General features: G+C 45.2%; 1 protein-coding gene across 1 annotated transcript in view; it reads left to right on the top strand.

Moving 5' to 3' along the window:
* SLCO3A1 (solute carrier organic anion transporter family member 3A1) overlaps nucleotides 1–24,980 on the top strand; it is a 138,895-nt gene that overhangs the window by 77,149 nt on the left and 36,766 nt on the right. Inside the window, exon 3 of the mRNA XM_058846966.1 lies at nucleotides 23,850–23,948. Coding sequence (XP_058702949.1) covers nucleotides 23,850–23,948 — 99 coding nt within the window. The remainder of the gene's footprint in view (nucleotides 1–23,849; nucleotides 23,949–24,980) is intronic.

Genomic DNA, 24,980 nt, shown 5'->3' with positions numbered 1-24,980 from the left:
TTTGGCTGAAGGATCCAGGTATTGTTGTGTCATGGCCATATTTTATTACATTTTAAGATACAGCCACTGAAATGGCACCTTTGCTTCCACATGATAAATAATGGAAATAAAAGCTGATTAAATAACAGCCTTCCAAGAGGGGAGAAGCTGCTAGGAGCTGGTTTGCTTTGTCTTGGCCTTCTTTTTTCTTGAGGTAGTTTATAGTGTATGGTAAAATGTTCCCTGGGAACTGAATTATATAACTTTTAGCAGCGTTAATGTGTGATGAAACGAGCACTCAGCCATTCAATTAACACTGTGCTATTACTTACACTGATAGACACAGACATATTAATGGCATCTGCATTGATAGGGGGTGACCATAAAAATACTGCCATTGTCAGCAGAAGGAATTGCTGGGTGGATGTGCAGAAGGGTTGACATAAGAAAGAATAAAATCCTGGTGGTGCTGGTGCATTCCCTTCCTGTCATGGGACCTGCTACACGTTCATAGTTCTGCCAGCAGAATAAACCTGGGATGGAAACTTTCTGTGTTGCTGTGTAGCTGCTTCAGCAACTACTGGGTTCTTCTGTTTGTTATTTTTCCTTTTATTTTTTTTAAAAAAGGAGGGGATAAACCCATCAGTCCAATGTTCCATCTCTGAATGCTCCACTGCTCAGAGGAAGCACAGGGAGAGCTCAATGTTTGTATTAGAGAAAGCGGGAGCTGAACAGGTAAAGAGAAATCTTTAATCCAGGAGGGGAAGTGGGAACAGAACCTCAAATTGCCTGTTCCTCTCCAGATTTCTATGTATGTCAGGAAAGAATGAGATCTGTGGTAAATCCACATGGGATAACTTGACCTGATACTTGGTTCCCTAGAACACACAAGTTTAAGTAACCTTTGCAGATTTTTCCTTTAACATTAAATTCAAATACAAATTTTGTCATGTCTTCAAGTTCTATCTTCCTGAGAACAAGGAACAAATTGTCCTTCTGCAGTTAAGTACAAAATCCCAACACCACAGACATCTGAAACTCCATCACAAATGTCTTGTATGGCACAAAGTAATATGCTCCCAGTGGCTGGGTGGTTATGCTGGCAGAAATCAGTGCTTGGCAGATGGAGCAGCTCTGAAACAGCTTTAAAAAAACATACCAGCAGCACTAGGAGATGAACAAAAGGTAGGCTCCCTCCAAACTCCCCACTGCATGTGTTATGTTTGCACAGCTCCCACCAGCAGTTTATGTTAGCAGATTTATGGAGCTGGCTTAGATTTATGGCCGGGAAACAGAGCATGGAAGCCCCAGAGGACAGCATCAGTTCCCGCCCCTGGGCAAAGTCCTGCCCTTATCAGCAAGCCCTGCGCCAGGTGCTGGGCTGCAGAGAGCTCATGTGGGGCCAGCTGCTGTTTGTGACCCCTTCCAGCAAGAGCTTGGTGTTCTCCTGCCCAAACCCTGCTGAGTTACCTGAGTTACTTGGGGTGCATCCCAGCGGGAGGATCCATTCCTGCCAGGGATGGCAGTGCTCCTGTTTCAGCCTCACCTGCCCATGATCCTTGAAGCCTTCTAGAAAAAGTCTGTAGTTGTGTTGAGGTTTTGTTTTTTTTTTCCTTTTACTTTTTTTTGAAAGTGTTGTAAAACAAGAAAAAGGGAGAGGTTTACAAGACAAAGGTGAATTAGCTTGATGTCCAAAGTGCTGGCTTTCATCCCCTCTGATCTGTTGTGAGGGGTGACTTAGTTTTATCTGTTGATTATTGGGCTGAGCCCAAAACAACAGTTTAGCCTATGAGTGGTTTATGTTGATATCCATCACCTCAGTTTCACAGGTTAGGAATTTTAACCCATGCAGTGCTTGGATGTTCAGCACAGTGCTTTTCTCACCAGTGCAGCACCAAATGCCCACTACATAAATCAAAGACTCCACGCTGGGAAACCAGTCCCCAGCAGCTCAGACACCTTCCCCATGAGCATTGATCACCTGTCTGTTTGAGGACTGGGTTTAAAAATCACCATTCAGGTACCTTTGTAGGAGGTTGGGAGTCTACCTGATGTCCTGTTAAGTGCTGGCTCTGCAGTGTTGGAGATGGCTCAAGCAGCATTACAGCTGATTGTATTCCTTTGCACTGTGTTGCTTTTAGTGCTTACAGCTTTGTCAGCTTTCAGAGCTTGACCTGAGGTTTTCCATGCAGAGCATCTACCTCAGGGTGAGATTTTGGGAAGAAATACAATTTTCAGTGCAAACAGTTGTGGCACAGTGTTTTTGGCTGAACACATGTTATTTTACCATGTTCACACAGAAGTATAATTCTTAGAGTTACCAGGTACTCCCAAGCCTTGCAGTCTGGGGAGAGAGAGTTTTGTCACCTTAGAAGAGCATTATTGAATCACTTAAGTGTGCTGAACTTTATGGTCTGAAAGACTTTATTTTGTGATGAACCTCTGAAAGATTTTATATTTTATATGCTTGGTGGGGGTCTGAGTAATGCATCTTCTCCATAAGGTTCATCTGTGATGGGCATGCACATGCCATGGCTGTGGGAGCTAATGCAGGGGTTTCTTGTTCTTAGTCTTCCCACTCATTTCTCAGTGGCTCAGGGACCAGGACCTGAATCAAAACGCCATTTATCTCCTTCTACAATTCCTTTAGCTTTAGTTTGCATTTTGACCTAAAAATAACTTTTCTTTCAGGTCTTCTTTGTGGTAGGATGAACTCTTTTGAGTGCTGATTTTTGAACCCAATATTGTCTTGTTTAATATCAGGTTTGCCTGACATAACCTAGTTCTGACGAAGCTACATGGGTTTTTTATGTTGCTAAGAACAGAGAAAGGTGAATTTATTTGGGTTTTTTTTTTCCTGGTAAAATAATGAACTGTAAACTGATGTGTTTATCTGGACATTGTCTCTGCCATACTGTATTTTTTTCTTCCAGTACCACCCTGGCATCATGCCCATGTAATTAAGTCAAAACGAGTAAGCAACACGTGCTTTGACTGTGCCATGTGGCTCCCTATTGTATGTGTTACAATGGAGCTCCTCAGAACATGCGGGTTAATTAACATCTTTTAGGAACCTGAATAATAGATAATGGTGCACAGGGCTTTTAACGTGTTGGGCTCTAATCAGTTTATTAGAAGACAGATGAAGACAACACAGCAGGGCTGTATTATTCTTGCCTCTAGCCTTGGAAATTAAACTGCATAGCATTTATTTGAAATTAACCAAATGTGATCTGTTTAAAAATGTACTAGGACCCGTTTTGTTCAGGTCTATACTTTACTTGTTTGTTTGTTTTCCCTGTTTCTGGAGGGGAAAGACAACCATGTTCAGCCCTTCCAGTGCAGTGTAGCACTCACCAGTATTGCTTTTGAAAAGTCCCCTTTAGCTTAATTAACAATACAGTCTGTACCCAGGCAGCATTAATTAATCACTTGCAAATGGCAGTTTTGAAGATGGCAGTGGCGACTACTGTTAGCAATCTGCAATCAGCTTTTGCAGCCCAGGGACGGTCCAGAGGAGCTGTGAGTAAGCAGCAGGCTTTTTGCTCTTTTTCTTTTTGTAATGTCAGAGGTAAAACTCCTGTTTTGTTCTGTACTTGCAGATCTCTGTCTCCACAGGGCAGAATCCAGTGGTGCAAAGGACAGGCTCTGATGGTTTGACACTCTTGCATGCTGATGAGTGAATCTCCTTTTTTCTCTGCTACCTTGCAGCATCCTCTGCACAAACCAGAGAGCTGTCACACTGCCTGCTCTCCCACATCTGTAGAACATTTCACAACCAGATGGAGATACCTGAGCACTGACCCACATCACCTGTCATTTTAGGACAGAGGCTGCTCTGCAATGTGACAAGTAGCTGAACTGCCTTTAGACTTTCCTGATGCAAGCCAGGACTCACAAGCTGAGAATCAGGTTTTACTTTCATCACTTAGGTTGCTTTGGAGATCAGTTCTCTGACCTTTGGCAGGCTGTGAGTGCAGGGATACAAGTGCTGGCAGGCTGGAAGCCAGCTGGAGTGACTGTGCTCTAGTCAAAACTTTGTCACAGCCCCGTCTGTGGTGGCAATCCTGAACTTGTGCCTTTGTCACCCCATCACTGAGATGACTTGCAGAACCTGTAAAGTACATGGTGGTACCCAGTGTGTCCTCATTTACAGAGGCAGCACTGAAATGTGAATCTTTATACTCCTGAGGATAAGAAGGAAAAGTGCTTTCCCTGCAGTTCTTTGAAGGGTTTTACTAGCTGACATTTTTAGGCCTTTTTTCTATTGGTACAGAGCCTCTGTGGATGCCCCCTCTCTCCCTCACCCTGCTGACACCTTAGACAGTGAACTCAAAGCTTCTGCTCAAAACCCTGGTGCTTGCTGGCTTTATCAGAATGCAGCAGCCTCCATTCTTGGTGGGCTTTAATGGGCTGAGTGGAAGTGAGATGCCTTGGTCATGGTACTGGGGTGAAACAGGAGCTTTCATCCAGGGGAGAGAGAGAGAGAAGCATGGCTGAAGGGTAAGGAATCTGTGTGATGGGGCAGATAGAGCCTCAGCTTGGCTGCTGCTCTCATGGCCTTGTAGAAGTAGAGGGAAGATACAACACAGCACCTTCCCCACAGGAAGATAAAGACGACAATAGGATGGTATCCAGCACAAAATGTGAGAGATGTTTGGTGATGGAGTGCTGGGAAGACCCCAGAAATCTTGTCTTGTATTGTCTCCTCTGCTGTTGGCCAGCAGTGGAAAACGATGTCTGTATTTTGCTCTCAGTTTATTCTTTCTTCAGAGGGGAAAAAGGCAATATTTCCACCTTTTTTCCCCAGAATAATCTGAGATCAAGGACTGTGGAATGTGCAGTCCCTGAAATGAGTGTTGTTACTAAGCCGAGGCCATAGAGATGTGACCTTTCTAGCCTCTACTGTGTCAGCTTGCAGTTTATTTCTCTAGCTGGTATTTAGGAGATGCTGACCCTTGATCCCAGCAGGCAGAGTTGCTCCTCTGATCTGTCCCTAAACCAAAATGAGCCAGGTGACTGAGCATATGAGCAGGTCTTTGCTAATCTGCCTCCTCTAGACTGGAAGGAGGTAGGATGCCTTTGCACTGATGGCTCGGCCACGGCCAGCGGCCCTGACTAGCAAAAGACATAATGAGAAGTAAAAAGCAGGTCATGGCTGCACTCGAGAGGGAATATCTGTCTGTGGTTTAAGTCTTAGAGCAACATTTGTTACTGCTATTGGGCAGACCTGGTGGTGTAGGAATGGAGAACCACCCACTAAACTGTTCTTAAATTGTCCAGGGAGTTCCGATGCGCCTCGTCCGCTGTAAATACGGCTCCAGGTAGCAAGCAGAAAGTGATGGAACTGTCTGCTCTCTTCTTTATTCATGCCAGCTCTAATTTTTCTTACAATGACAGGTAAAGGGAGAGGAATTTACCTTGCCTCTGCCCACAAAGATTACACGGAGCCAGCAGGCAGTGCAGAGTCACTTTTCAGTAATGACAGTGCCCTGTTCACGTATATTAACTTCTTTTGCCTTCTGCCTCTGGATTATTCACGAGCCAGACAGTATGCTGCCTAAATACCAATAGTGAGTAATGAGGATTAAGTGTTACCTCTAATTCCATCGTTATGAATATTTCAGAACTTCCTGTTCAGGCTTATCTGCTATTTTGGTGCAAAAAAGGCAAGTCTTGGGAATTGAGCTGCTGCTGGCCGTGACATCACAGCGCTGTGATTTGGGTCTGGCGTGACACATATTCCAGAGAGCTAAGCTCAGTCAAGCCTCTTATGTAGATGTGTCTGAGAACCTCTGTGGAGAGAGAAGCATTTGTTAGTGAAAGGGGTAGATTTCTAGTGTGTAACAAATGTGATTTTTCTGACTGCTCCTGCTACTTTTCTTTTCCCCCCAGTTTGCTTGCTGAGCAATAAAATTCAGACCCTAAGCCAGCATATGAGTTAGGGAGAAGTTGGGAAACCTTTGGCTTGGTTCCAGTTCGGGAATAGCCACTTGTAAAACCTGGGATCAGGCAGGGGGTGGTGCAGGTACTCCCCTGGCAGATGTGGTCTCCTGGAAGCAGATGGGGGAGGAATACTCTAATTCCTGGGCTAATAATGGTAAAGTGGCTTCTTCATTCTTTGGCAGATTATAAAAAAAAAGTAGTCCTCGCTGGGAGTTTTTTTTGGAAGTGCTGAGTGAGCAGCATCCAGGAGGTTTGGGAGTGGAATTGCTCAGTCTGGAGAGTTTTTCAGGTCTCATAATCACCCATGACATAAGCTGTGACAACAGTGAAACAAAAGCAAGCTCCCCCATGCAAAGGGATGGACTTTCTGTGCCTGTCTCAGGGTCAGGTGAGATCTGTAGGTGTTGCATTTGGGATGTGCAGCATGGCTCTCATCAAGCTCCTTTCCCCCCTTTCAAACACATTAAAACCTCTCTTCAGCACTTCTGTGCAAGCCCAGAGTTACTTCAAATGCCAGTATTAAAGGGCTGTAAAGGTTTGTGGAACGGTTTGTCTCCTCTGTGTACCAAGAGGTGACCTGGTTTCCTCCACATTCTCTTTTCTTGCTGTGACAGGACCACAGGCGCTTTCCTCTGCGAGCTGTGGAGGAGGAGGAGTGGCACAAAGTGGTGGTTTGGGGGACAGGGTTCTGTTCACTGCCTGCCACAGCCAAAGGGGAGGCTGCAGCACGTTTCTTATCCAGCAGTGTGTAGAAAGCAGGATCAGTGCTAGACAGCACTCAAAAGGCAGGATTAAACACACTGTTTGCAGCAGTGCCTGTGTAGTCTTGTCACTTCAGGATGGATGAAGGGTCCTTTAAAAACAGCTCATAGATCTCTGGGTCCCCAGAAGGGTTTTTGAATTTCATACTATCAGTCAGCTCCTCTTTTTGTATTACAGCTGCGACTGAAAGGAATAGTGGTTTTCACATGCAACATCACATACATTTTTCCCCTTGTTCACTAGTTCAGTATTAGCAATGAGCACGAATGTAAAATTGTACATCTGGACACTTGAAAATAATCCCCTTGCAAAAGCCAGGAAGAGCAGTCCTACATTGACTGTGGTGATAAAGGAGATGTGACCCAACAGCTTTGCCATAATACTGCAGGGCAGTGATACACTTACTGAAGTCATGAACTAGATGGATTCTAACCTATTTAGACTGTGAAAATTGCATATTTCCTAACTGTCCTTCATGGCACATACTTCAATTACCATTCTGAATGGTTACTGTCCCCTATTAGTATTACATAGTATTAATAGTCATTTAGTGTCAAAGAAAACTTTTATCTTTCCTAAGTGGAAGGGTGTAATAATTTCCCTGAAGGCTTCAGTTAGTCACTGGAGATGAAAACCCTCCATGACTTCAGTGCCCAGGTAATTTCCCTTAAACAAATGCCCTGCTGTGGACTTATGAATGGTCTTGTCAAGATGCAGTGATTAGAACTTTCTGCTACAATCTCCGTATTTGAGGACGTTCATAAAGGTCACTTCCAGATCAGAAAGCCCCTTGTGATCCTTGCACCTTCCTGCTGGGAAAACAAGACACGTCGGGTTTGCAGAGGGAACCTTGCTGGGTTGTGTCTGCTGGACACTTCTCACTGTGGCAAGTGTTTAGTAAGGTTTAGTAAATTCGTTCAAATTGAAGTGCTTTGCATCAAATTTATCCAAATATTCAACAGAAGGTTGCCAATGTTATGTATTTGGGCGGAGACAAAAGATCTCTTTATATAATGTAGCACTGAGATAAAACAAATTCTAGGCAGTTATTTCCCCCCTCTATCAACACATAATGTTTCAATAATTTCAGTGAAGTTGGGAATGTTTCTTTTGGCAAAATAAATCACAAGGGCTGATGATTTGTCTCGACATCGGACTAAAAGAATTATTTTCACAGGGATGGAAAAATCTTTTCTTTTTACTGTGCTACTTTGCCAAACCTTCCACAGAACAATCTAAGCCTCTAAATCTGTGAGTGGTGGTGTGCTTTCCTTCTCTTGGCAACTCCTGGTGCACTGAGGAGCCTCCAAGGTGTCTGTAGGTGTTTACCTCCTTATTTTATTGATCAGGTAAAGGAAAAAGGTGACGAGAAGAATTAACTTCAAATGCTTTTAGAGTTGAGAAAAGGAGCAAAACTTGGATAACGTGAAAAACTAAGTCCCCTTCTCCTCCCCACAGTTCAGGTTACACTGGCAGGGGCAGAGCAGAGAGCTTTCTGGCAGACATATGCCTGCTTTGCAAAGCAGAAATCATCACAATAAACGCAGAGTGCCTTCTGCATGTGTGCTCTGGATCCTTATAAACATAGTGCTGGCTTTATTACTAAAAACCTCTGGGAGATGATAAAAGAATAGAGTGAAAGTGAAGGTGGAATGTTCCCCTGAGATAGTCATTCATTTGTGAGACTTTATTACAAAACTAAGTTAGTAGTTTTCCTGTATCCCCCACAGGATGCAAGTTTGGTGGCATACAGCAGAGTTTCACATTAATTTTTATCAAGATCCTGTGGGCAGCTTTATTGAGATCTGCTCAGAGGGAAGCTGAAACCAGCCCTGGCAGCCTACAGCCTGAGAGGCTGGGAGCAATGCCATGGAAAGCCTGGCTGGAGAAATCCTGATGGCTTTGAAGGAGAGAGTTGTCAAAGAGTTTGATACACCCTGGACAATACACACTCATGACCAAGTCTACAAAGATGTCTGCCATTTAAGAGGGCCTAAATCAGGATTCATGGGGATTTTTCTTGAGTTTTAGATGCTTTGCAGGACATCAGCAATGTCGTGGGTCATGTTTCCTTTAAAATTTGTTACCTGTGAAGAACAGAAATTCCTGTTGAGTGTAATTGTGATAAGTCGCTTCAGGACTGCTGCTTTGAGAAGGTGCCAGGCACCTGTGTCCTTTGTGACTGTGATGTGTGCCAAGCCCTTGACTTGTTTCTGTGCTCGATGAGTGAAAATAAAATTAAGGCTTGATTATTAAAAGGAGAAGGACATACACTTCAATGGGTGACTGTACAGACTATGAGAAGGGATCCATCACAGCAGAATTTAAAGTGTCTAATGTGCAATCTGGGCATTTCATACCAGCTCGGGAGAAAAGAGGTGGAAGATTAGGACCCTCATTCCCTAAAGCCCTGGGAATATCCTTGGTCATATGCCTTAGCCTCTTGGTGCCTCAATCCTCTGTCCTCTGTGGTTTAATGAAGAAAATACCTGAAGTGTGTGATGTGCAGTGACAGGAGCCTCTTACTTCCCTTCAGCAAGAAACAGTGTGACTTATCCTTATGCAAGGCTTGATCCCCATGTGCCACTGAACCATCATTTCTTTTTTTGGAAACAAGGAGATGGTAAAAATTAGAAGGTAGAAATTAAAAGGTGGAGGAAATTAGAGGTTTTCTTCTCACGGAAAGATCAGTTTTCCTGCCAGAGTGAACTTGCTATATCCTACCAACCCACAGAGGAGCTTCTGTGCTTTGATATCGCTCTGCGATACCCCATAATAAGCATCTACAATACCTATAAATACAGACAACATTTGTGGCCAGGCTGTTGCTACTTTGGATCTTGCACAGAGCTATTCCAGGACCACATATTCATGCCAGTCAAGAATTTAGTGTGTTTAAGACCCCTCCTTTCAGCCAAACATGAATGAGCCCATGAAGCTGGTGTTTGTTGGGTGGAAACAGTCAGAAAGTGTCCATACATCTGCAGAAACCTAATGCTTTCAAGCCTTCCATTCCCCAGAGTCGGCTAAAACACAGGAAGAAAATGGGAGCCTGATACTTGTTGGGTGAAAAAGGCCCCAGATTTTTACAAGGAGTTTTGGTTCTAATTTTAGGTATAAATTAGCATTGGGTTGCTCATATCATGTCACAGCTGCTCAATCCCAGCTGATGTGGGAACAGTGGGGACAAAGCAAGTCCCCACTTAAAAATTAGTCCCCACTCATGTACTGGTCTACAAAATCTCTATGACTTCTCAACAACCTTCCAAATTTCTGTCTTTGTTGCTTATGGTATTTCCCTGTTCTCTCTTCAAGCCTTTCTCTCCCTGAAGCCAGCCTGGTAACATAACCAGAAAGGGTGGTTCTTGCAATGGGTTTCCACAGCACATTAATAACTAATCAAGGCTGGAATCGTAGCAGGTGGTTAAAAAGGGCCTGTTGGTCATCGTTTCGAGCTCTGGCAGGAAGCCTGCCCTGGAAAATGTAATTACTGTCCAAAAGAATGCGACAAACTCTGCCAAAAATAATGAAAGTAGATCATGGTCCAAAGCCACACCAGCTGAAACATGTGGCAGTTTGTGGGGGCTGGCCAAGCGCGTCCCGCGGGGCGGCTCCGTGTGGAACGGCTCTGCCTCCCTCTGCATGCGGGAAAACGGGGAGAGCTTTGAAACTTTCCACACACGGTGTTTTGGGAACAAAGTGTCTGAGAGCGGTGGTTTTTGTTAACTCTTCGGGTTTTTTCTTTGTTTGGCTCTGTATCACATGCTCTGAGAATTCATCACGTAGAAGTGACAGTGGGTTTTTGACCAGAAATAATAACATGATCTGTTTTGAATTTCTGGGTAGAATTTTCAGTGTCCCATCTTTTTTTTTTTTTTCCCCCCCTCACAAAACTTAAAGTGAGGATAAGCAGCCACAGTCTCATAAAGCCTTCTGGCTTCATCCACTGCATTTTTCTAGTGGTGCATTGGTCCATCAAAGGCTTTTTGACCAATTCCACGTACCAGGACTTTGCAGTAGAGATAAACCTTGTGAAATGATGATAAAAGAGGCAGCTCTATTTGCTGGTTTGGAAATTGCTGTTTCCAGCTTCCTGTCATAGAGTCTCTAGGATTCCTCCCTGCAGCAGTTTTTTTTAGCTGGATTATTTTAAAAGTATGAGTATCTTAACTTGGATTGCTTCACAGGATTTGGCTTGGAAATGGCAGCGCTGGCAGCTCAGCTGGCAGGATGTGCAGCATGTGGGTGCTAACAAGTTCTATCAACCTCTGAGTCCAGCTCAGATACAGCCAGAATAGCATGGTTGTCTGAAACTGGTTTCATTTTCTGAGCAGTTCATTTGCCTGTGCAGTTCTAAGGGGTTAACATCCTCCAGGAGGTGATTGCTGGAAGAGGGTAATAAACAGTCAGAAAAACGAGAGAGTCGACATGAATTCATTAACAGAGCCACACTGCAGATGAGCAGGAGTGACAGCACCAAAATGACTCTTAGAAATACTACTCAGAGATATTTGCAGTTGCCTGGTTGGTTGCAACTCCATTTTTGTCTAATCAGGATGAAGGAATGCCTGCAAAGAGAAGGCACTTGAAGCCAAAAATTTGGGAATTAAGAAGCTTGTATTATTTTTATTTTATTTTTTTAACCAAGCCAACAAATAAAAGGAAAAAAAGGCAGAACAAATCCACACCTTCACCCTTTTGAAAACATAAAGCCCATCAAAAAGTAGCAAATTCAGAGGTGGACATCTCTGAACAAAGTGGCAATTGGATATTTATCATTAAAGCCATTACTCCCAGAGGAGTGACCTTGCAGAGTCACACTAGCTCCTGAAAGGTCATTGAGGAGGAGTAATATGAAGAATTTTGAATAATCTGTTTCAGAAATAAGAGGCCATCACAGACCTTCCTATGTTCATCCTACTTGGCCAGCTAGGGTAGCTTTCCTAAGACAAGGGTGACCTCCCACTGAACACCCTTAACTGGGCTATTCTGATATGACTGATTTTAGATGGGTTGTTCAGCTGCTTTTAATTCACTTCTCAACTTAAAAGGCAATTCCAGGTCTACTATGGGAGAAATGCTGTCTTCTCCAAGAGCCTCCATCCAACCCCTTTCCTGGAGGACTGGAAAAGGGCTTTGTTTCATCTTTCAGCTGTGGCTGCTTAATTAAGGGAGACAAGCCCATAATGATAGCAGCAGCTGTTCTTTCCCCTGGACAGAAAGAGACTCTTCAGGGACAGGGTCCTCCTTGGCACAGAAGAAAATATTCTTGTGAAAACAGCACTGAAGAGGCTGGCAGCTCCCCATGGCTTCAGACTTGCTAAGAAACCTCAGGAAAACACCCATGTGGCCTGTAGTTTTGGCAAGAGAAGGGATGGAATGCTAAATAACACTCTCTCAGGAGCATAGTCCTCTGGATCCAGTCTGCAGGGTTTGTGCTGATACTGCAAGCGACTGTTAAATAATTATTTGGAAGTAATCTTAGATTGGGGGATTATCCTGCATCCAGCCAGTCTCCCCATCCCCCCAGACTGGCATCTGGCATCCCTCAGACTTCCCCACATGGGGTAATTGGGGGGGATATTTGGAGGGGGTTGTCAGACTGGATCACCCCCATTGCCTGCCCTGGAAGATTTTGTGAGAACATGGTGCTGTCCCACCCATAAGTAGTACATACTTAGACTTCCCAAATTTCTCTTGCTGAGAAGTTTACACAGAGCTTGTTGAGATGTAGCATTGCCATGAAACAAAGCACAACAAGAGCCCCAAGCCCATATTTCCCACAGGGATCCCCTCAGATGCTTTGGGGACACCTTGGCCACCTGCTGCTGCTGCCCAGAGGAAGCAGGTGGAGCTGAAACCTGAGCATGGCCAAGGGCTGAGCAGCCTCTGCAGTGAGGTGCCTCCAAGGGAGGAGATGGGAGCTCCCAGGCCAGCACCCTCAATGTCTGTAAAAGCAAATACTTATCTGCTCTAAGAAGCAAACAGTGGATTTGATCCAAAGCCATTTAAGATCAGTGCAAGAGTTCCCCTAAACCTCAGTGAGATTTGGGTCAGGGCAAAGAATGACTATTGTCAAGAGCAAATGCTTTTTTCTGATGGCATTTGCAACATGAGGAAACAGAAACAACATGAGTTTTGTTTTCAATTTCCTTTCCTTCCTGACAGCTCGGCCATTACCAGAGTAGATTTAATCTATTGTGCAAAGGAAAGCACGGCGCTATCCTAAATGGTGGGTACAGATAACTGTTATCAGCACTGGCTTCCCAGCAGCTTGCCTGATGTCATTGGTGATTCCCAGGCCTCTCCTTGCCTCAGAAATTTAGGATGGGCTTACCCAGTGCCAGGTGCCTGTGAGTCATCCTCCACCGAGCAGCGTAGTCCGTACCTGCACAGCAGCCAGGCAGAGGAGACTTGAAGAGACATCTCAAAATGTGTGAAAACTGGTGTTGCTAAAAGTGGAAGTTTTGCTGATGGCTTTTGGGAGGGCAGGAGCTGCCCTGGCAGTTCTTAGGGAACTGTTGCTTTTTGAACGCTCTTTTCTTCCTGCTTTCCTTCACAAATGAACAAACCATATATTGCGTTGTTCTTTAGTTGTTCCGAGTTTTTCCTCCAAGACCTTTTGAGAAAACAGGAAACAAAAGGAGAAAAATAAATTAGAGTTGCTTATGTTCCCAGGGAGCAATCAGCTGAGCTGGAAGCACTGGAGCAGGGATGATGTGGGGCAGTGGGAGGGTTTCCTTGGCACGGAAGTGCCTGAACAGCAGGAATATGAACTTTTCACCCATTGTTCAGAGTGTCACATTCTGTAGCAGGTGCTGTGTTTGGGATGGAGGATTACTCATGTATGTGTGTTTAACAGCTTGATCAGCTGGGAGGGGAGCAGGATTTGGGGAGCTGTGGGCTGTTGGGGTATCCAGCATCATACCTGACCTGACGAGTCTATGTCATCAACCCTGGAAAATCCTTTCTCTGGATGATGCTAAGAGGAAAGGTCTTGAAACCCCAGGTGCTTGTCAGCGCAAGAAGGAACTGGGAAATGCTTTTAGAGGCATGACAAAACTGGAAATGCAGCAGTGGCCCTCTGCTGCAGTCAGGTGAGAAGTGGGAAGGAGCAGTGGTGAATTTTGCAGGGAAGAGTTTTTCAAATGGTGAGACAGAAATGTAGGAGGTCCAGTAGGGAGGAAAGAGCTGAACTTTTCTTCCTGACTCATCATTGCTTAGAAAAGCAGCAAGCTGCCTGTATTGACATAAAATCTCACTTAGAAATTGAATGTATTCTCATTTAAGGTATGTGGGATGGGAAGGAATACCCCCAAGACTGAGGTTAGAGAGAGAGGGAGGCAGTTCTGGCAGCTCTTTCCCCAAAAGAACATGTTGTGTCTGTTCCGAACTCAGAACTGTTGTGTGTTCAGAACACAGTGGAAAATAAATAAATAAAAGGGGAAAGTGGTGTTGCACCAACCTTCAAATACCAAAATTCACATTTTATGGGCTGTGAAAATCACGTGTAAATAGCTCATTGTACTCACAGTTGCATGAGCTGTTGGGTTTTTTTTCCCAGTATTTTAGAGTATAAGGAGATGCTGACTTGTGCAGAATTCAAGTGATGGAGGTTAAAATGTGCAGGAGCCTCAAAAGGGTCTCATGTCTGTTGAGCAAACAGGCTGTGCTTACAGGTGGGGTGGACAGCTTGTCTGAGCAGGGGAGAGAGAACTGGGAAGAATTTTGTGCTGATCTTTAATGTATCCCTACATTTCTCTGTAGTATCAAAACCACCTGATATTAAAGGGGACATCAGCCAGCAAACTCAGAGTCGAGTTGCAGTCCTGTAGAGAGAGAAAAAAGGGCCCTAAAAGTATATTTCCATACAAGCCAACAGTTAGCACAATTCCTGGGCAGTAACACAAGGCAATCTGCCCATCTGTAGCTGCAGAGGTGCTGTGGATTTGGTGACACAGGTGTTTGTGTTCAAGGGCTGGGGGGAGACGAGCACAGCCCAAAGGCATGAGGCTTCAGCCCTTCAAAAATCCGTACTTGGCTTTGGAGCGTGTGGCTTTTTTTCTTCCAAAGTCTCTTTGGTGGCTGCCTCCCAAGGTAATTAGCACAAGGGGAAAATTGCTTGCAAGGTGGAAATTACTGCTCCAAGCCCACGGCTGTGATTCTGCAGGGTATGTTGGAGGTGTGGAATCCGTGGCTCGTGGGCTCGTGCGGCAGGGTGGAAATAGCCTGCCCTGGATTTGCACGCTATAGTTAGGAACGTGCTTGTACCCACTTCTTAAACGGAGCTGACTCCTTCTGATGTGAGAACAAGCAAGTTTCAGGGGCAGGAATGTGAGCCAGCAGGGTAGGTGGAACAAGTGGCTTGTCCTTATTTTTCTGAGATCACTCAGCATCAGCTTTTTGTGATGCACCTGACTGGACAGGACATAGGTTCATACTTTGTTTCTTTGTTTCCTTTTTGCAGATAGTGGCAGAAAAATCGACTATGAAGCTTCTTTTTCTGGGCTTCTCCTAACTCAGCCTGAGTCTCTAATCTCCTGCTCTGTGTGTCCAACTACCTGTAAAACCTTTGCAGAAAGAGGCAAATCTTTTATGAGGATTAAGCAATATGCCTGTCTTAAGAGATGCTGGTTTATAGAAATAACCAGCATGAAGATGAGCATTTTGGATGAGAGTGGAGACAGCTCTAGGTGCAGGGAGATACATTAAATAACTGTGTGATGTGTGTGTTTTCATAGGCAGTGTCTGACCAGGGTGCTTGTGTGCACTGCTGTGATTCTGCACACTGTTTGTGTGTAGTGTGTGTGTAAATATTAAGAGACAGGGCATCAGAGTGATTGCAGTTTAAGTAGGAAAACACTGCTACAACAATGCCACTGCGTTCATAATCCTCTGTGAGTGTTCACTGCTTTGGTTAAATATGCAGAGACTGATGGAGATTGCCAGTGGATTAGCTCTCGTGTGGCTGGTGCCAGGGATTGATTAGCATAAGCAAATTTCTTCTCCAGCTTCCCATCAGTAAGGAGAGAAATGCAGCAAGAGGTCCCTCCACTGCCTGGTGGGGAACAGTTTGTTCCCAGTGTTAACTGGTGCAACCAAATTAATCCCAAGACTTCTGTAGTGAGCACATCCCCACAGTTTACCTTGCAGAGCTTACAAATTGGCTGCTTTAATTTTTGTTTTGCTTGCAAACATGGTTTTGAGGGTTGTGGAGCTTTCCTCATGGTGTGATTTTTTTCTCTGCCATCTTTTTGGCGATCCTGTTTCAGCAGCTGGATAAAGGAGGAACCTAAAAGCCAATAAACACAGGGCTCTGGGCTGGGTTTTTGGTTGATTTGGGGTTTTATTTTGTTTTGTGGGGCTTGTTTTTTTTTTTGGTGGGGGGACATGGTGTTAATGCTTTTGTTTGGCTTGGGTTTTCCTTATTTCTGTGCTCATCAGAATGAGGGCACAATCCAACTAGTTAATGTATTTTGAGCTGCTGCAAGTGCACCTAGTCATTATGGAAAATTTGGGGCTGGATGCTGAGCTTGTGCTCCTAATGCAAAAGTCCAACCCCCTCCTGTGCCACTCCAGCAGCATTCCGTGTGTGCACCAGGATCCCCTGGGACTGTCAGTTGTTGGTATAACATTGATCCTTTCACATGTAGCCTTGATAGTGCTGGGGACAGGGATTTGCTGATAAAACAAACCTCAGGCTTGGTGATAATTGAAAATGCAGGGTGGTTCACCAGGCAAAAGGCATGCTTATAGAAAACAGATTTCATCTCTAAGTCAGCAGACTTTTCCTTAGGGAAATCCCCAATTCTGATGGAAATCAATATTTAAAGGAACCCTGATAGTCTGGGGAGAAGCCTCCATGTAAGGTACTTTTGAGTCTGAGCAACTCCTTTAGGGATTACCATATGAATGTTAAATATAGGCTAGAACAAAAACTACTGGAGTAATGAAATAGTGTTTTTTCCAGCAGGCAGGGGAAGGCCACTGCCATGGGTCCTCTCCAGCCTTGGAAAAATCATGTTAGAAGTTTGTTGTATCTGAAGCATGGGTGTGTGTTTTTATTGCCTCTTGTAAGTGAGTAAATTAAACTCCCCAACCTGCTTTAGATACAGTTATTAAGTGTTATTAAACAGGGGGGTAAATTCTGCATATTTACATAGAGGGGGGAGTAGCTTGTATTAAACCCCCAAATCTTCATGAAGCAAGAGTGGATTTTACAGGCTGCTGAAACTGATTTGGTATATTGATAGAAAGGCTTGATCAGAGAAGAGAGGAAGATAGGAGGTGTCCAAGCCTGCCTGATTTCAAACTCTGTAATAATTTCTTTCCCTGGCTGAAAGAACTAAACCCCTGTACGGCTTTCCCATCACAAGGATGAATATGGGAGAAGTCAGATTCAATCCAACACTTTTGCTTTGCAGGCTTTCTGGAGCTGCTGTGCTGGCCCAAAAGCAGCTGAAAGTCTTGTCAGTGAGAAATGGGATGTCTTGGGACAGCACTGTCAGATCTTTCTCCAAGTGTTGTGTTGCACACACACACGTAGGCAGTGAGCTGTAACAGTGGAATCAATGAGCTCAGAGCTAAAACTCAGTTTGTTCTAACACATTTGGTGTTCTTGATTACTAAAGCACTGCATACACATTGCAACACATCACAAGGAGGGACTAGCTTTTGTTAAAAGGTAGAAAAGTAATAAGATGCAGGGAATGGTCCATGGGAAGGGGGTGGCTGAGCAGGGGTTTCTGCCTCTCACTGTCTTGGGACTGCCAGCACATCCGTCCCTGACTTTGGTGTGACCTGAGCAACCCTAAATAGGTGTCTGAGGGGTGTGCTGGTGTTGAGATCCTGAAGGCAAAACTAATAAATTAATTATATGTGTACAGATGGGATGAACCCCCAACCTCTTCACTCCCCACCTCATGGCAATACAGGGCTGGAGCTGCTTTGATCCCCATCAGAACAAAGACTGAACATTAAAGTGAATTATCCCAAAGTTGTTCCTCATTAATCAACAGCTGCAGGCACTTGGAAACATCTGCCCAGCCTGTTTGAACATTCCCTTCGCTTCAGTGGTTGCACTGAGGAGGCAGAACAAATCAAAACATGCCACCAGTCCAACACCACCTCTTCACCTTTCCTGCAGCCGGTGTGAGCGAGCAGGAGGTGGTGATGGTTGTGTAGACAGGGAGCTGAGTGACAGGAAAATGATGTCTTTCCATGGTAAAAGAACAAAGCTGGGAATGAGAGACCAAGGGCTGAGCAGGAGTGCATGCATCCCTCCACTGCTGTGGGCACGCTGTCGGCCAGAGAGGATGGGCAGTGCTGGGGGACTCCAGCAGGTTTTGCTGTAGAACAAAGCCATCTAGGTAGGAAACAGCCTCTCTCCACCCTAAATGTGCATTTTTGAGGTTACATCAACTGATAGGAGTCAAGAGAAAGCCCACTGAAGCAAGGAGCTTTGCCCACCAGGTGTGAGCATGGAATTTTTATCCCAAGCCCTTGAGAGCCACTACCTGGTGTGCAGGAGGATGCAGCATCCCCAGTCTGTACCAGGATGCCTTTGGTTCCCACAGCCTGGGCTGGTGTCTCTTTAAGGGCAGGTCACAGAGCCCATGAATTACGATATTCCAGTAATTAATCCCTTTACACTGGCCTGCCCGGCCCTCCACACAGCAGGAAATGTGGGACAAGCAGGGTTTTGAGATTATCTCGTGCTTTGCAAAGCCAGTTCCCTTTGTGCTTTTAGAAAGAGCTTGCTCCTGCACAGGCAGGGGGCTGAGAGTGACTTTCCAGGCCAGATGCTGTCCCATGACCACAGCAGCATTCCCAGGACCATGGCAGGTGGGGTCTGTGCTGTGCCTTCCCCCACACACCCCAAAACCTGTGGTTTGTGACGGTCACTGAACCACCCAGTTGCTGACAGAGATCACATTTAGCTCCCTGATCCCTTCCTCCTCAGGGATGTAGTTACTTGATGCAAGGACAACGTTGTGCAACAGTTTCCCAAACTGATCAGCTTTTTGCCCACCAAAGCTGTCCCTTGGGATGGTGCAAGGTGGAGGAGGTATTTCTCTGACCACATGCTTTGCTGAAGGTGTGCTGCTCCTTAGGAGCACAGTGAATAATCTTCTACACTCTTTAATTTTGTGGAAATGCCAAGGCAGGAACAACCTGGCTCCAGGGGACCCAGCAGATACCAGTGACAACTCCATAGCTGAATAAAGCAGTATTCTCTGCTACACCAGGGGTTTGCCCATGGTTGGGAAGTGCTGTGTGAATCACTGCTGATGGTTCCTGCTCTGATAGCCAGCCCCACTGTGGGAGATGCTGCTTTTCCTTCTCCTGTCTCACCTACCCAGCTGACCTTTGCCTGGCATATTTTGGCAGCTCTCCAAAACAAATTTCCTCATGTCTTCAGCCCCTGGTGCAGCTGAGGCTTTGAAGCAAAATTACTTGGTGTTCTTTAGCCTACATGCTCTTTTCCCTCAGCCCTCAAGTGTGCTGAACCTGCTCTTATTCCTCAGTGAGTTGTACCTGAGATGCCTCTTGCTGCACCTTGGTGAGACTGGCAAGCCTTGCAGTGTCTCCCTTGGTGCCTTATTTCCAGCCAGGAGGCTTCTCCTGGGAGTTACTGTCTCCAGTTAATTCATTACAGGGATTGAGTTGATGCTTCACCAGTTTTACCCTGCGAACAACACAGGTTTCCTCATGTTTCAGGATCCAGTTGCTACTGGAAAGCAACTTGAAACACCAAGGGACAGCTCTTTATTAGTGAAATACTGACAGCCTTTAGCCCTGTCTTTGCAATTTGGTTTCTGTGCACTTTGCATGACTCAGAGCATCTCCGTGCCACCGTCTCTCTGCAGATGTGGTACCTGCTGCTGCTCCTTCCCTTTGCTCTAATGGAAAACTGCATTATCAGTCTTGGGCCTTACTAGTGATAAAATCTCATCACAAAATGTCAGATCTAATACTTGCCTCTGTCCCAATCCTTTCCTCAGCTCTGGGAAAACGTTCTTTGACAGGACAAAGTAGGATTTGGCAAATTGTTCTATTTGAAAAGATGGGGAGGAAAATGTTTCTGGTTTCTCAGTGCAGCCCACTTTGCTGCCTTTTTTTATTTTCCTGCCTTTTTAGGAGGCAGGGAGACTGATGGAGTAGAGCAGGTAAACTAAAAGTTATTAGCTGTTTTCAAACTAAGATGTAATTGTACTCTAAAAGGACACAAGCTGGAAGGAAGTGTTTGATAGTTAACCAAAGTGTTTGAATTGTCCCAAGACAGAGTTGCTTTTTAAAAAATTCTCTTCTTGAAGTATTTCTAAGAACTGCCATAATTTAGTAAGAATTTAAAAAAAATAACTCTGATTAAAGATAAGAACACCAACAGGTTTCAGTACCTGTACTGATCACTGGTTTTATTGGCATCAGTGGGAGTTTCCCAAGAGCCTGGTGAAGCCAGGATAGGACCTTTGATCTGTTTGCTCCTGGTATCAGTGTCCTCTGGCTCCATCAAATCTGACTGATCTAAAAGTTAGGGAGAAACATGGGAAAAGACCAAGCAAATGGTATTAAAGCTAGCCACAAATTTAGCATATTTTAATTCTTAGCAGCAACCCCAGCACTGCGAAAAGGGCTTTTGCAAGACTCCTTCTCTACTAAGCAGCAGCTTTGTGGTTGCAGGATGAGGTGGGTGATGTTGAAAGTGTTCTCCTAATAGCAGGGGTGGTAGCATTTGTGCAGGATTTCTCAAAAGAGGAAGGATGTCTTAAGCTAATTCAAACTTGCCTAATTTCCTCTTGTGTCCTCAATTCCGCACAAATGTTCAACCACGGGCTCTATCCCAATTGCTTAATTAGCCCATTTTTTGTGTCCATCAGCATGCTCCATTGATCCTTGAGCAAGGTCCTGCTCTGTACAGACTCTGGACTATCCATTGTGACAATCCATGCCTTGGGTTTTTCTACAATCTGCTTGATTTGTGAATTAAAGTGTAAAATACTATTACTGCAACCCTAGGATTTTGTTGGAGTTTCGAAAAAAGATAAAAAAAGGGCGTGGGGTGAACCAGTTGTTTCCTTGACTTTAGAACAAACTACAGAAGAAGAGAAAACACAATTAACGTGGCTTTTTTTTAAGCTAGCCTAGAGGTGAATAATAATTTAATAGCTTTTGTAAAATGTTAAATAGGTGTTTCAGTGGATGCTCTATCCCACATTGCCCTCTAGTGAGGACATGGCAGAGCAAATCGTGCCTTCCTGCAACCACTAGGATATGAAATGTGGTATTTTAATAACTGAGGACAGGGCTTGTTTCTGACATAGTGGTTTTGAGATGCAGTAGTGTGGGGATGGGCAGGTTCATCTGTCACCTGTGCCTGTACCTGCACTGGCTGCTTTCTCAATGTTTGCCTTTTGCTGAGATAATTCTCTCTGCAAGCATCTCCCTGCTGCTGCTGGACCACCAGCCACAGGTCCCTGCTCTCTTCTGCTTCTGGAAAAGGGGAAAACATTTCCTGTTTGCTTTTGGTGAAGGATGATTTTTTCCATGTTCTTTGTCTTGCACTTTGCTCCATGAACAAACACCAGCTCTGTGGTTTTCCCTGTACCCACATGGTCAGAGCGACTCTGTGGTTTGGAGATCATCACAGGACAAACTCCTCAACCCAACACTGATGCATCCAAAGGTGTTGCCTGGAGGGTAGAACTGGCTGGCCCTTGTCCTTCTGCCTGAGCAGCTCCATTTGTCATTGCTCCAGCTGATACGGGGCTCAGCGTGTGCTTGTGACCATATTTACATAGAAATTCGTAATTTATGTTCAGTTTCCAAAGGTATTTGAATGCTGTCTCCTTCATCACAGGAGTAGCCATGGCAATCTCTGCTACAGGCTGTCTCCTTCAACTCTGTGCTTGAAAACAATTCTAGAAAAGTTTGTCCTAAAGCAGGGAAGGGGCACGGACTGAGTGTACGTGGCAGAAATGTGGGTGCTGACAGTGCCCTGTGTCAGTGCCACCCTCCTTGGGGCTGTAGGAGCCCAGGAACACCATCGTGTTTCAGGAGTGAGGATGAGCAGCAGTCACCCAGCCTGCTCCACCTGGCACTTGGGGCTGAACGACAAACACCGATGCCATCTAGTGACCAAAAAAAAATGTGACATGGATATTTTATAAAATCCTGTTGGAAACTGTATAGCTGCAAGTGGGGCTAGGAGGGAAGGGAGATGGGGCTTGAGGTGTGCTGGGAAAAGAAATCCCTTTTTCTGCTCTCCCAGCATTTCACATGCCATGAAATGCTTCTGCAGGTAGCCAGGGGCCTCCCCTGTGAGGCTTCACAGATCCCTAGAGGCAAGGCACAGACTTGCTAAGCAGCTCTGTTGTTGGTGGAGCACAAATGTCCCAGTGTTCTGCTGGACCATGGAGCACAAACCCAGCACAGCAGGACAAGGTGGCTGCAGGAGAGGAGATGATGGCTGGTCCACATGTGACATGGGACATCACAGGCAGAGACCTCGGGATTAATTTAACCACGGGCTGTGACACAGTGCCATTGCTGCTGCTTAGAGCTTGGCAGAGACTGGGCAGGGGCTGGCAGCTCCTGCTGCTGCCCTGACAGCAGTGACCCCTCACTGCAGCTCATACAACTTCCTTTCCTCCCACCACCTTCGTCTGTCCCTCGTGCTGCTGAAGGTGAGAGGCTTTAACACACCGGGTTTCTGTGTGAGCAGCTGGCTGGAGGCACCTCTGCTTTGTCCCTGGTCATCAATCCAGCCAAGTCCCAGTGCCAGCAACCTGGAGGAGTTAGTTTGCACCCTGCATGTTTAAAATGAAGCTGAAGTTGCTTCTGACCATTCCAGTTTATTCTGCTTGGCTAAGCCGTTGTTGGCAGATGTGGTTTCCCTTGCTTGGGGATGGCGGTCTGGGAATTTTTTTGCAGCTCTGATAATTTCTCCAGCTCCTGAGAAATGCACAGAGAGGGAACTTGGGAATTAAAAAGTTTCCAGATAAGGAACTTGAGGGCTGAGATAGCTGTGATGAAGTGCATTATAAATGCACTGAGATGCCAGGCAACACCCCCAGAGAGATGAGGAGAGCCAGCAAAGAGCCCAGATGCAAATGAGCTCCTTCGTGGGCCACCTCTGAGGTGCAGGGACACCAGGACTGGTGCTGGCACGTCTCTGCTGAGGTGCCCCCCTCACCAGGCACATGGGTCCATCAGCAGTGCCTTCCCCAGAGGGAACAAGCAGGCTCCTGCTCTGCTGCACACTGCTCAGTCTGCACCCTTCAGAAAGCCATTTACAAGGGTCCTTGGGGGATTTTTTGTTGTTTTCCCCAAATGTGAAAGGACCTAATACGTTCTTATTGTCTAATTTACAAATGTTTTGTGTTATCTTTGCTGCTTCTTTTTCTGGATTATCCTTGTGTCCCCCCGCCTTTCTGCCCTGGATAACTGAGAGCTGGCGCTGTGCCTGTAGCGTTCCTGTTTCAGGGCCAAAATGGGAGTGAAAATAAATGCTTCTAAATACTGTATTGAAACAAATAAGTAATTTACTCGTAATAGCTCTTCTCCTGGCATTACACTGGCAATTTCATGCAGGTTTTGCAGAAAGAACAAGCAGTTGTGAGAGGCTGGAAGATCGACACAGCATGAATATTTGCCGTGTGTGTCTGATGGGGAGAAGGGCTTTGCAGATTTGGAAAAGTGCTCCTACTTCTGTAAAGGGACTTTATCCAGCAGTCTGTGACAACACTAGTTTCATAGATTTGCTGTCCCTAATGTCTGAAAATTCTGTCTACCAGGATTTTAGGTGGAGGTGGCAAGAGTTGCCCGTGAGGAGAAGGCAGGTCTGCTTTACCTTGTGCTGTTGAGTAAGACATCTTTTAGAGCATCCAGCCAACCAAAACACAGCATATGTCCACACTGTCTTCTCAGCTCAATAGAAATCCTTCAGCATTATCACACCTCCATCTGTTCATTTTCCTGAAGAGATATGGAAAAGCAAAACACATTTAAGGGTGCTCTTTTGCCTGGAGCATTCAACACAGAGACTGCCTCTATCTATTTGGCATCACTAAGGTAATACCATCTAACAGCAGACAAGCAGAACAACTTGCAATGAATAACCAGAGCCCAGTACTAATCTTCTCTTTCTTCTCTCCTTGTAGGGATCCTGTTTACGATGCTGGTATTTGGACCAGCCTGTGGATTTATCTTGGGCTCCTTCTGTACCAAAATCTATGTGGATGCTGTCTTCATTGACACAAGTAAGGAGTGCTGTGGTTTGGTTTCAAATCAAATTCGCTAAATTTTTATCATCAGGACAAAAATGTTGATGCTCACAATCAGGAAACCGGCTGTCATTCCATCTTCACTGCCTCTTTCATAAGGGTTTTGAGGCTGGGATTCAAAAGGTTTCAGCTCTGTTCTGATAAATAACAGATTTATAATGGTTAAAATTTGTTCCCTTCTGTGTTTTCTGCTATGAGATGAGTTTCATCCCAGCCCTTAAAGGACACCTTGCACTGTCATGCCAGAGGAGCTGTGTCCAGAGCACGGGGTGAAATCTGGAGAGCTGCCACCCCAGGGTGTGGTGGAGCCAGGTTCTGATGGAGGCACACCAGTAAGATCCATGCCGAGCACCTTCTGCCCTGCTTGGATGGGCAGCATCAATCCCACAGCATTAGTGCTTTTCTCCAAAACATTAAATAATTATTGCTCACCTTGACTTCACTGGGGTTAAAGCAGATTGTTTGCAAATTGTCCTTTTGTTCCTTTAGACCAAATTCTGTTTTTATTGGTGCCTGCACTGTGTGTTCTTGGCCATGAGAGGGCAACATGTAACAACAGGCTGTTCTCTGCTGCTCCCCGGCCCTCTGGCTACACACGGCAAACCTGATGCTTCTTTCCTTTCCCTCAGTTGTTCAGATGCTTTTTCCACGGTTCTCAGCTCCGTCGGATCCCACAGACCCTTATGCAGGGGTTTTGTCCCTTAGAGGGTGCATTTCAGCCCTGTGATGGTGCAAATGTGTTGTCACAGAACGCATTAGGATGGAGTTGAACCTTGCAGGACTCAGAACAGAATTGTTGTGAGAACAATTGTTCTCAGATCTCTGCAAGATCTGAGGGCAGATCTGCAAATCTGCACAGAAAAGTGTTACTGCCTTTTTTTGATCTCACAAGCAGATGGCAGCTGAAGAAATGTAAATAATATCAAATGACAAAGAAGTATCTTTTGGGATGGCTGAAACATTTGGCTGCAGTTTGGTCAAACACCACATGGCCCCTTTTCATTCCTT

This window comes from Poecile atricapillus, chromosome 11 (genome assembly GCF_030490865.1).
Source record: "Poecile atricapillus isolate bPoeAtr1 chromosome 11, bPoeAtr1.hap1, whole genome shotgun sequence".
Taxonomy (NCBI): Eukaryota; Metazoa; Chordata; class Aves; order Passeriformes; family Paridae; genus Poecile; species Poecile atricapillus.
This window is presented reverse-complemented; position numbering and strand designations above follow the sequence as displayed.